The sequence below is a fragment of the Acanthopagrus latus genome, chromosome 9, assembly GCF_904848185.1.
Source record: "Acanthopagrus latus isolate v.2019 chromosome 9, fAcaLat1.1, whole genome shotgun sequence".
NCBI lineage: Eukaryota > Metazoa > Chordata > Actinopteri > Spariformes > Sparidae > Acanthopagrus > Acanthopagrus latus.
Genome location: NC_051047.1, coordinates 12,811,198 through 12,824,058, shown reverse-complemented (window position 1 = coordinate 12,824,058; position 12,861 = coordinate 12,811,198). Strand labels below are relative to the sequence as shown.

Sequence of the window (12,861 nt, the reverse complement as noted above, 5' to 3'; positions counted from 1 at the left end):
TGGTGGACATCATACTTCACTCTTGGGGAGCACAACTCTTCTCTTCATCGTACATCTTACGACTCTAATACCTGTCCCTCCTCAAACAACAGCAGGAAGGAACAAATATTCACTCAGGCAAAGAGACATAAAGTGCAACTTGAATGTTACACATGGAAATACACAAATAAAATCATGGTTAAATAAATGATGATAAAACAATTGTTGTATTCCAACTTCATTTTGCAAGGCCAACATAATGCCATGGAATCATTCTTGCTAGAATAAAATAATTCATAATAATGTCCCGTTCAACTTAAAGGTACACTATGCAACTTCATTACAAGCCTATAAACACAAAAGAGACACAGCTCTTAGCTGTTTAACAGCAATTTGCACGAGCTGACATGAGCTTTAGATGTACTGTAAAGCCACATGTATATTGGTATTTATTGACATTAGAGCAACACCAGCTTGCATTTTGAGCTGTGGTGGGTTAAGAAGAGAAACAGCGCCAGCCATGTGGAAGTCCCAGTGTGCAAGAATACAGTACTTCACACCAACATTGTGCATTAAAAACACACACGACTTCAGTATGGGTCAAAATAATAAGCTGCAATCTCTATGGCCATTATTATTTTTTTGTGATGAGGAAGAGAGGAAAAAGTTACAAAGTGCACCTTTAAATAACAACAAACAACATGATGAAATGAACCCAAAGCAAATGTAAAGTGTACAACAACTGTTGTTATATCATAAAAATACTTCACACATTATGGCAGCCAGAGTTTCATCTCTGGAGTCTGGATTTCTTCTCCACAAATATTTGCACAATTCTCTTCCGTAGTCTGATGGTCATAATGTTAATTGTATAATATATTTTAGATGTTGCAGCCCTTCCTTTACCAATTTCCTATTTTATTTTTATTTATCTAGTTAGTCAGGTAGCTCCATCCCATCTCGTCTTGCATCATATACTGTAGTCTCCTCTCGTCTCATCTTGTCTTGTCTCATGTCATCTCATCTCATTTTATCTCATCTCACCTCATCTTCCTTCATCCAACATCTCTAGCAAAAAGAACAAAACAAAGACAGAAAAAATAAAGACTTCTATCCACTATTTGACCTATCTTTGTCCGACAGCACAGACATGTTCTCCAGCAGTCCTGTCAACGCTCAGCCGCAGCAGACCTGTTGCTCCCACACTGTCCACTGGGCGGCACTGTTGCCTCGTCGGTCCACACGTCGCCGCCGAGACACAATCACATCGAGCCCGCACTTGTTTCCTGTTTCAAATGCTTGTCTAAATAGGTCACGCATGGACCGAAGCTGTTAGCAAACAACGCAACCACAGGCTCTTCACCTCTGTCATCGTTTTTTTTCTTCTTGTTTGTTCATGGGAATGAATAAAAGCCGGAAGTCGCGCATGTTTTTTTATTCTGAAATCCAAGTAAAGTTGATGCTGTCAGGTATAAGGGGCAAAAACTCTCAGGCATGGAGGGATGTGGGTGTGTGAGGATCCTGCCCGCTGCAGAAAACGTCACCACACGTTATCTGAGGTATGGTAAAAAAAAAAAAAAAAAAAAGTCTAAATGAGCACTCACCCTGAGGACAGGTGCCCATGATAGCGTGCACATACAAAACCTGTATGTGGCACTGTGTTCTTATTTTTATTACCACTCCACCGCAGAACACCTGCACCTACCTGTACATGCTCTGAAACATGCATTATGTGACAGTGACAGATTTGCCATGCACAGCTTGTCGCGACTGTGAGTGTGCAGGAAACATTTCAGACTTCCTCTTGGTGTGCCTCCAGGAAGCATTCATAACGCTCTAATGTCTCTGTGACAGCGGACAGATTTGCACAGCGAGGCTGACCGAGGGCTCGGTCGCGACGTGAGGCTGGTGTGAACACTGTGTTGCTTCTAGAGGGGAGTTCAGGATGAGCCGTTCCCTGCAATCCTGCTCTTGGAGGACTAATTTGCTCCTCTGTCTGGGGCTTTTTCTGCACTGTGGTGAGTAGTACACTCAGTTCCTTCCTGCAGTTGGATTTGGATCCTGGTGAGTGATCTGTTGTTAAAATAAATAAATAAATAAAACAATAAAAAAAAAAAAAAAGACAAGGACACAGAGGAAAAAGTAATTATAATGTCAGCAGATTTGAGGGAAACTTGCTGTTGCCGAGTGCATTTTAAGTGGAACGTGTCTGTCTGTGCATCTGTAATTATGTCCATCTTAATTATCTTCATTTGATAAATAAAAAGAAATGATAATAACGCCTGAAATTGCATTTAGCCAGACTTCAGTGATTAAACCCAGTGAGTCATAACGGATGACTGATGTGTGTTCTTCCCTCTGACTTTCTTTTACCAACAATTTTAATTGATGTCAGCAAGCAAATGACTGAAAATCATTTTCACAAAATTGAAAAAAGGCAGCGATAATCTTCCTGTCTGTCAACGAAGATCAACGCTCTGCAGCAGTCCTGTTTGACTATTTACAGGGACTAGTTCTCTCAGATATTGACCTAATGACCTGTGATGTCATATAACTGAGTACATTTACTCAAGTACAATTTTGAAGTACATGTAGCGTACTTAGTATCCTGCTTTCTGCTCGTTATACTTACACTCCAAAAATATTGTATGTCTTACCACATTTATTTGATGACTTTATTAACTAGATACTTGCTTGTTCACATGGTGCATCATATCCAAAGTAGGTTTTTTTTTTAATTAGTATATTATATTATCAATTGAATAATAATAATGAAAAATTCCTAATCATCAGGAAAATGTTGAATATTGGATTGGATATAGTCTCACTGGCCAGTAATCAGTCATATATGTACATGTGAATTGTATGGTTTGCTATTCTTGTACTTACAGTACTGAAGTACATTTATTGCCAGATGTTTGCAGAGGAAACATTTATATCTATTGCAACGTGCTACACTGTGAAGTTGACTTTACTGGGAAAAAGTAATGGAGTAGCTCAGAATCACCAAGTAAAGAAGCCCACTGTGGTAACTTTAAATTGTACGTGCAATAAAACGTTTTAACAACTTAGAATTATCAGCCTATGTTTCTTGGTAATTTTGACTGTATTCTGGTAAAGTTACAGAAAAAAGAGGTAATTAGATCACAGATACATACAGTGAAAAGGGGGACCACTAATTACAAATTAAAAACACAGAATGATCACACGATTATTAACAGATAATGATTCACTGTATTGGAATAAATGTATGCAAGTAACCCTCCCAGCCCAGGTACAGAGTTATGCTTTACACGTCAATACTCAAACATAGTCTAGACACTGTTGTGTAGCACAATTATGAATGCCACTGAGTTTCTGTTCCCTAAATAAGTTGCGGTGGTCACTGTGTGTGTTTTGTCTGTTCTTCACTCAGGAGAGGCCAAGGTTCACACTGAAGTGCAGGCCGGGCCTCTGTATCGCGTGGTGGGCACTCCGCTCTCCATCTCCTGCAACGTGAGCGGCTTCATCAATCCCAACGCCAAGCAGGAGTTTGAATTCCGCGTGAAGAAGCCTGCGAATCCGATGTTTGAGATCAACATCATCAGCACTGGTGACAACGACTTTGGCTACGCCGTATATTTGGATCGCGTGAGGACCAAGGAAATCACTCTGACGCATGTATCTCCGACTGCTGTCGTGTTCGAGATACAAAGCCTGCAGAAAAACGACGAAGGGGAGTTTGAATGTAGTGTGAAAAACTCAGAAAACGTGTATCTAGGAACCTACAGCGCTCAGACAGTAGTGAAAGGTAATCCGCCTGCTTTAAGGCATTTTAATATGACTGCGTCGCTGTACGGTATGATGGTAAAAATGTGTGACTTTCTTGTCTTTGTGTCTGTCTGTCATGTGGCTCCACAGTGATTGACAACTCTCTAAGTGTTTCATCGCCTTCCTCCACCTCACTGAGTTATGACGAGGGTGATGCTCTCACTTTAACATGCCAAGCCTCCAGCAACACCGTCCAGCACACCCACCTGTCTATTGCCTGGTATCTCCGTAAAGACGGGGAGGGCGACCCTCGGCCCATCATCTCTCTGGACAGAGACTTCACGCTCAGCCCAGGCCCGGGGTTTGAAGGCCGTTACCAGGCTGGACTCGTTAGGTTAGATAAAATTGGAGAGGCCACATACAGGCTGAAGATGGACAAGCTGGAGGTGTCAGACCAAGGCCAGATCTACTGCCAGGCTCGGGAGTGGATTCAGGATCCCGACCGCTCTTGGTACGCTATCACACAGGCGGATGCGGCGGAGACTACCCTGATCGTCAGAGCCAGAGGTTAGACACATTCAAATGATTTTATCTATTATCAGTCACATCTTGATGAGCTGACACCTTCATTATCCCTCTTGTCGCTGTTGTGGTTTATTGGCAGGATGTGTGCATCTGTGTTTGACTCACTGTTACCTTTTTCTTTGCTTTAAGTGTTGCCAGACACGTCATCTGTGGCGGTGAGAATTTCGGCACAGCCGGCGACCCTGCAGGAGGGACAGGAGCTATCGCTGTCCTGTAACATAGACACGGAGAAGCTGGAGGAGAGGTTCTTCTCTGTGGCCTGGCGCAAGGGAGGTGTCGAGCTGGCCCGCATCGGCCCTACAGGCATTCTGTCCCTGGGGCCAGAGTACAGCGTGCGAGGAAAAGAAGGAGAGCTCAGGGCAGCCCGGGTAGGGAGCAAAGATTACCGTCTCATATTGCAGCCCGTCAGAACTGAAGACCACGGAGAGTATGTCTGCAGAGCATGGCCTCAGGACAGAGGCCAGGATGGTGCCTTCACACAGGGGGCAGCCCAAGACTCCAGCTCCCAGCTAGTCAGCATCTCAGCCGCAGGTCAGTCAGAGGATCCATAGTGCGTGAGACACAAACAAACAGATTATTATGGATTATTCATAGAGATATAGATTCATTCAGGGTTTCTTGTTCTCAGTTGTATCGTTTAAATGTTATCCTCTCAATGTTACCTGTTGTCTGGGGATACTGTTATCGTTAAAGGTGCAATATGTAATAATCTTAGTTGAATTAGTAAGAATTGACAGCTGGCCAATTCTTACATATTGCACCTTTAATATTAAAGGGGCTCTGTGAAACTTCTGTGCTTTGCTAGAAGCAGTTTATTAGTTTATGCTAGCAGAATCTGATGGATTTCTAGGCTAGTGTTAGCTACTGTTGATCTCTGCCAGTTAGGAGAGTCAGGCACTGAGATGAGGCTCGTATAGGCAGCTGAGAGGGATCAGTTCCAATGAGCACAGGTATGTCCAATAAAAAAGTGATAAATATCTGTAAATTGCTGCAAATAGTTACACAGAGCCGCTCTGATGAGACAGTTTATAGCATTTTTTCAAATACAGTGATTGTGATGTCTAATTTTATCCTCCCCAACATGTCCGTTGTCTGTTGTCTCATCACAGAAAGTGGGCTCTCACTTGAAATGCAAAACAGTGTGACAGTCAACGAAAGGGACAAGTTGGTGCTCACATGTAAGGTGCATGGGGTCAACGGTCAGCTCTCCGTCACCTGGCAACACAAAGCAACCTCCGCTGCCATCTTTACAAATGTCATCAGCCTGAGCCAGGAGGGTGTTATGGAAACTGCGGGGGAGTTCTCTAGACGCAGAGTGAGGGCGACGCGCCCGGCGACTGACACCTTCACCCTGGAGCTCGATGAGGTCACACCTTCAGATGCGGGTGTCTACCAGTGTGCTGTGTCTGAATGGAAAACCAACAGCAAGACCAACAGCCGGTCACAGACTGCCACTGTGACAGTGGCGCCTGTAGGTAAGTCGAGTATCTGTGTGTGTAGCAGAAGTGGTTGATGAGACACAGATGATGCAAGCTGCACGTTGACACAAAAGGTTCCTCTTATTACACAGATGGTTTGATGACTATCAAGGTTTCACAATGTCTTAGACGTCAAAGCATTTGACACTTTTGTCAAAACAGTGGCAAAACTAGGGATGTGCGTGTTGGTCAATCTGTCCGTCTTCGTCATAACAGTTTAGTCCAGAGAGAGATGCATCTGGACAGCTGCTGGCTGGATCGCCATGACATTTAGGCTGTGTCTTCATGGTTCTCAGAAGACAATTTCAAATGTTTCCCAGCCAGTGTTATCTTACCTGCAGAGCCGTCATCAGGCCAAAACCTGCACCTGAATGCAGGAAATATCTTACTGAGTGTGTTCATGCCCCACAGAAGATGAACCATTTCCTCTTCAGAATTTGAAGTTTGCACTCTTGACAATTCAAACCTTAAAGGAATTTATTATTCCCCCAAGATTAACCTTTTTTAAGATTTCAGTCAGCATAAACTAAGGACTTAAAACCTGACTATGAGTAAAGATTTTAGATTTAAGATTAATCTTTTTAAGTTGAATTCATTAAACTATTTTATGATAGATTTACTGGTTTGAGAATTTTTAGAAAAGGAAATCTCCAAATTCTCTGACTTCTGCTTCTTGAATGTCAATATTCTGCGGTTTCTTCCCTCCCCTATAACGGTAAACTGAACATCTCTGGGTTGTGGCGCAACCTTGGTCTCCGGGAGACACTGATCGACATTTTTCACAATTTTCAGACATTTTAAAGACCGAACAACTAAATTTCTAGTTTAACTATCAGCCTTGGTTCTGTCAGAAACTTTTGTTATGTACTTTAGGGTGTGATGAATATTGCAGAGAGGTTCTTTGTACATGTACATGTTGAAATGGGACAAACAAAAGTCTTTGGAAAGCCTCGCTGCATCATAAATGTATACAATGAGGAACATCTGATTCTCTTCAAAACATGTTTTTATGCTTTAATTAATAGATTTTACGTAAAGACAAGTATGTTGACTCGATGTCTGATGCATGAATGAACCCTTTGTTGTTTTAAAGTAGAAATGATGTTGAGAACAGACGTGCAAGTGTGAGAGAGTCATTTTTCTCATATCTGTTTTTATTTAAACTGCATAATAACTTCTCCTTTTCTAACTAACCAACCCTTTGTGTTACAGAATCATATGTGAAGGTGAACCTTATAAGTCGCAACAGCATAGTGACAGTAGGAGATGATGTGGCATTGATGTGCCGAGTCAAAGGGCCCCATGTGCCGATAACACTGACTTGGAGCCTCCAGCGGGACGCCACAAACCTCGATAACATCCTGACGCTGAACTACGACGGTGCCGTCAGCTGGTCTGCTGGAGTCGAGCAAAGCTACCAGCTCAAAGTGGAGAACACGGCGAGCGAAGTCCGTCACCATCTTCTCATCCACGGTGCGAGCCAACGGGAGGCGGGAAGCTACCAGTGTAGCGCATCGGTCTTCATTGAAAATGCGTACAAGAGGCTGCCTGCATCCAACCAGCTGGCTGTGAAAGTAAATAAACCAGGTAAACCCTGAGCTCTGTAAGGCAGCATGCTGTCTTTTGTACTATTTTTAGATGAAAGCTGCAGTGTGATCTATTGCTTTGTTTCTCAGCATATAGGACTCAACCTTCTCTCTTTCTCCTAGTGAGCAAGCTTGACCTGTCCTCCGCCCCCGCATTGACTAGTAACATCGACACCGACATAGAGATTAAATGCTCAGTCATCTCCAAAACCACTGCTTCCTCCCACTATGCCGTCACCTGGCTGCTCCAGCAACAGGCAGAGAAACAGATCTTCATAAGCTCGGACCGGGACGCCCTCCTAACTTTTGGACCCCAGGTAGAGCCGAGCCACAGACAGCGAATCAGCATGAAGCGCACTAAGGGCCCTAGCTTTGAGTTGAGCATTCGACAAGCTCAGATCTCAGACGGAGGCTCGTACACATGCGAGGTGGTGGAGTGGCTGCAGGATCCTCGCGGTGATTGGTATGAACTCTCGCCAGTGTCCAGGACTACAAACGTAACAGTACTTGAACCTGGTAAGTTGTCTCCAGATGAACACATGGAATTTAAAAGCCCTAAACCTATATTCTCAACAAGCTTGAAGTAGCTAGTTTGTCTTACAACCTGGACCTTAAAGGTAAAAAATTAAAAAAAAATTAAAAAATCTAGTACAAAACATTCAAATTAACTAAAATTATAAGAAGTAAAAGTTTTGATATTATGATGTCTATGAAGTTAGCATTCTAACCTGTCCCAATCCAAAAATCTGCTAGCTGCACGGCTCACTGAGCTAACTAGCTACTGGAAGCTACAGTTAACAGCAGTGAGCACTTTAGTTTAAGTTTGAGCGATGGGCAGTGGTGGCCTAAAAGTTAGAAAGGCGAACTTGTGACCTCTCCCTTGTTACCACCACTGTAGTGCCCTTGAGCAAAGCCCTGGACCTGAACTGTTGTTGATGTCAGGTGTGTGGATTTGATCAGGGCATTCCTGAAAACCCTCCCTAAATAGATAATGATTTATTTTTCTCCTAACCTAAGAGGAAGAGGTGGGGCCGACGCCGTTGCTGTGATTGACATTGTGTTTTTATGACTGAACCTACTTGTTAGGTGACCTGTCTGTTTCAGTGAAAGTGAAATTGAATGTTCATCAATGCAAAGTGGTTACTGGATTGTTTCGACTTAGTGAGCCAACTGAATCCTTTATAACTGGCCAGGTGCACTGTCTGTTCTGTTTTTACAGAACATTGGCAAGATGAGACATCTTACCTGAGGAACATAACTGACTGTGTGGTCTCAGTGACTTGGGAGTCAGGAGTTTTAATTGTTTTGTGAATATGGCCTCTAAACATTTTTTTTTCTAATTATTTCTTTCTGTTATCTTATTTATTAGATTTGCTAATTTCAGGGGCTATAAACTACTTAGTTTAGCTTAATGAATGTGGTTTGTACAAGGAGAATTTTCCAATGAAGTAAGTCATAGTCCAGTCATACTTTTATCATATGATGGCCTCTGTTTGTCTGCATACACTCGTCTCGCTTCACAACCATGCGTGGAAGCTGCTTCTCCGCAGAGTAACCACTTCCCTAATTTTGCTGCTATGTTTTTGCCAGTGGTGTTCCTTATGATTTTATGTATTTATGCACATCTGTCCTATTTGTTCAGCACTTTCAGTTGTTGCGACGTACTGTGGAATTTAATTTAAAGTAACATTGATCCTTTTTCCATGTTAAATTAAAGAGCATCTTTTTTACCACTGTGCTTATTTCTCCTTCTTTTTTTTTCTTCTTCTTTTTTTTTTCTTACAGAAAATAACCTGTCCATTGAAAAGAATGAGCTGGAGCTGAATAGGAGCCTGAGCCAGGATTTCACCATCCCCTGTCACATCACCAGTCGATCCAGCAATGACTCCGAGTTCCAGGTCACGTGGTTCTGGCAGGAAGTAGCAGAGACCAAACAACTCCCCATATTCATCGCTTACCGTGACGCCACCCTACACGACAGTTCTGGGATGGGTGATCGGCTAAGATTTAGGCACCCTTTGCCCAACCAGTTCAGCCTCACAGTCACGAAGTTAGATCTGGGAGATAGTGGTCTGTACTTCTGCGAGGTAGAGGAGTGGATCCCATCTCTGCCTCATGGCTGGAGGAAGGTTGCTGTGGAAAAGTCAGGAAATTTGACTGTTTATGTCAACGCGGAGGGTAAGTGTGTGATTTGCAGTTTCTCTCAGCAGTTTATCAGTGGTTAAAGGCCATGTTTAATCATCAGCGTTCGTCCTTTCCTTTTGCAGGAGATGCTAGAGCCGTCACTGAGCCTGCATGCAATTCGGGCATCTATATAGCGATTCTCGTGGCCTTTGCCCTCTGCGCACTGGTGGTCATAGTCGTACTGCTGCTGAAAATTTGTCGGAGCAACGGAGCAAAGAAGTCTGAAAAATCTCTGTGGACTGAGCAAGTCGCTCTAAACTCCAAACCCGGTGCGGAGGACTGAACATCGTAGACCCAGAGGAGAAGGGGAGAGGAAAATTGCGCTCAAATTTTTTTTGTTACATGTAATATTATGCAATAATGTTTTATAATTCCACTGTACATATTTTCCACTCATTTTTATCCAAAGTTCAGTCACTCTCGTTTTAACGAATGTGTTGATAATGTTCCGTTCCAAAATAATTGTTTCAGTGTTTTACTGTGCAGGCGGGAATAACTTTGCCTTCTATGAATTAATGAAATTCATTAAACCTTTAAAATTGAACAGGCACTTTTCATTTTACAGCCAAAAACTTCTTTGCATAATTGCCAGCTTCTTACCGCCTGCAACGGACAGTTGAGCGAGGCGGCGGATCGGCTCTGTGGCTTTGCACCTACAGAACAACGTGCTCTCGCTGACAGATTCCTTTTCATGTAGCAACATAGCAGGCAGCTCGATGCTGTGCCTTTGATGAGGAGAAGTCAAAGCATAGCATGTCTCAGGGAGCCGCTAAGCACGAAAGGTGGTAAAATGTAAAACTTCTCTTCATTAGTTACACAGGCGATGAATCAACCAGGAAGTGCTCTGCGGTTCTGTGCGAGCACAGGATGACTGTGTGGTCTGCTGAGACTTGAGTGTGACGAGCATATGTGCAGACAGAACGGTTTTAAGAGGTTACTTTTGGCCAACAGAAGTAGAAATGAGCAGAAAATCACTCATTACTCACTAGTCATGCTAAAGGTCGGTCATTGTTTCTGGTGAAAAGATCCTTAATGCAGATTAGAGGAGAGGAGAATATCACAGTGTCACAGTTTTAAAACAGAAGGTTTTCTCGGAGTTGAACAGACGCTATATTATCATTGCACAGGAGATCATGTCCTGGCATACGCATGAAACTTGAAATAACCTTGAAATATATGTACTTTTTATTCACACTAACACAATAGAATTCAATACCGTTGGTGAGAAAGTGAGCATGGTATGACAACTGGCAATTTTAATGTCACAGCATATCCTAAAACCAGAATTCCGCTGCAGTCCTACAGAGCCAGGACATTTTGGGCAAGAGAGATGGTCTTGAATAGCCAAGTCTATTTCCTATCATCATCTCAGCATGTGTTTCAAAAGAGTAAAGTTAAAAACCCATCCAAATATTCAAAGAGTTGGAATCCACTGGCAGTTGTCTGACAGTTTAGCTTCTGGGGGCTATGGACAGTTTGGGGGGGGGTAGAAGTGAAAATGTCATCAGAATAATAATGAAAATATATATCAAAGAATGTATTGAATTGTCTCGGGTAAGTATCAGCAGCATATATTGCACAGGAAATTATGGCTCATTCAGTTCTTTGATGGCACGTGAGTAAAAACTGTTCTGAAGTCTGGAGGTGTGGATCTTAAAAAGACCTGCAGCGCCTTCTAGAGGGCAGCAGACTGAAGAGGGGGTTTCCTACGTGAGATGAGTCCTGTTGCTGTGCCGTCTTCAACCAGAGAGATTAGGTTCCCTTGCCATGTGATTTTCTGGGCGATGTGTGCGCCCGGGAATTTGAAGGTTGTGACTCTCCACCATGTCTCCTTGTGTGAATAGAGAAGCAGGTTCATCTCTCTGTTTCCTGAAGCCAGTGATTGGTTCTTTTGTTTTGGAGGTGTTGATGGAGCACCGCTCTGTCAGTTTCTGGACTTCATCAGTCCCACAGCCGTAGTGTCATCGCCAGATTTAATGAAGACGTTTGTGCTGTGAGTTGGTGTGCAGTTGTGTAGTAGGGGAGAGGACTCAGGACGCAGCCCTGCGGAGCTCCAGTGCTGAGTGTGACAGACGAGGGGTGATGGGCGCCCATCCTGACAGCCTGTGACCGGTTTGTTCCGAGACTGCATCCCAGTCGCCAGGTTATAATGTTAGCCATCAACCTTTCTGCGAACCACAGACATGTTCAAGGTTGATTTTCGAATCAAACACGGCATATTTCAATAGCTGACTTTCATATTGGGAAATGGAAAGGATGCTGGAGGTGTTACTGAAGCCAACAAGGCTGCCAAACGGCCAACTGCAGTGTCACACCAGCAGATATTTTCAAAGACATCTGGGGAGATTTACAGCCATTATGTGGTTAAAATGTGGGGTGTTCTTTCAGGAGACCTGCAGACATCTCCATGCCTCTACGTGGCGACCAAAACATGCTACTTTCACAGGAAGTCAGATGATCTCCATCCATGATGCTGGTGACCAAAACAGGCATTTTAAGCCAACACATGTTTTCCTAACCCTAGCCAAGTGTTTGGGCTGTTTTTGTTTTTTTTTGCCTAAACCTAAGCAGTAGTGACAAGAGAGGATTAGAAAATTCAACCGAATCAAATGTAAAGTTGCAACACTAAGTCGGACCATATGTGTGGTTTTTCAGAAACGTATTTAAAACACAGTAGCCAAAATCAACCCAATGTTTGCTGCCTCTTTTGCTCTCCACAACTGCAACCAAAGCAGGTTAAAATACTCAGACTACAAATTTTTAACACTTTTGATACCATAATCATTTCCCCTTGCCTACAGATTTTTTTTTCATATGTAGATAAATGTTTAAAGAGATTAATCATCTTGTCATCGATTGCTAGTGATTTGCTACCAATCTGCATGTACTAAATTGTCCTTTTTTTTTTTATTTTGGTCGCCTTAAATTGGAACACTGCTCCCGAAGAAGATCTATAAATCCCACATGGTTTGCCTGATGTGGGTACAAACACCCTTAAAGAGATGAAACAGCCCCCACCGTACCTGCATGAGTTGTTTTGCACATGAATGCATGTAAGATTCTGAATCTCTGCCATCGTGCAGTTGCTGCCTTTTAACAGATGTTCCTACTCAACAAAATTGGATGCCGGAGAGTAATCAAGTTGAACCTAGAGGAAAAAAGAAAGTAGTGCCTCTCTGCCTCTCTCTCTCTCTCTCTCTCTCTCTCTCTCTCTCTCTCTCCCTTTCTCCCTGCATCAGCCCTATCAATGTTTAACACCCCATCTGTGTAAGAGACAAGAATAGAAGCCATTTCTTGCC

General features: G+C 43.0%; 1 protein-coding gene across 2 annotated transcripts; it reads left to right on the top strand.

Annotated features, from left to right (window-relative positions):
* The first annotated feature begins 1,176 nt into the window (after window positions 1-1,176).
* LOC119025481 (immunoglobulin superfamily member 2-like) lies at window positions 1,177-10,106 on the top strand. 2 transcript variants are annotated; one of them, XM_037109056.1, is made up of 10 exons: window positions 1,177-1,538; window positions 1,834-1,997; window positions 3,395-3,769; window positions 3,880-4,296; window positions 4,444-4,845; window positions 5,424-5,789; window positions 7,005-7,379; window positions 7,502-7,894; window positions 9,164-9,556; window positions 9,646-10,106. In XM_037109056.1, the coding sequence occupies exons 2-10, from the start codon at window positions 1,925-1,927 to the stop codon at window positions 9,843-9,845; spliced, it is 2,994 nt and encodes a 997-aa protein (XP_036964951.1). In that variant the 5' UTR covers window positions 1,177-1,538; window positions 1,834-1,924; the 3' UTR covers window positions 9,846-10,106. The 2 variants fall into 2 exon arrangements, with proteins under 2 accessions (XP_036964951.1, XP_036964952.1); XM_037109057.1 differs by lacking the exon at window positions 1,177-1,538 and adding an exon at window positions 1,613-1,751.
* The last annotated feature ends 2,755 nt before the right edge of the window (window positions 10,107-12,861 follow it).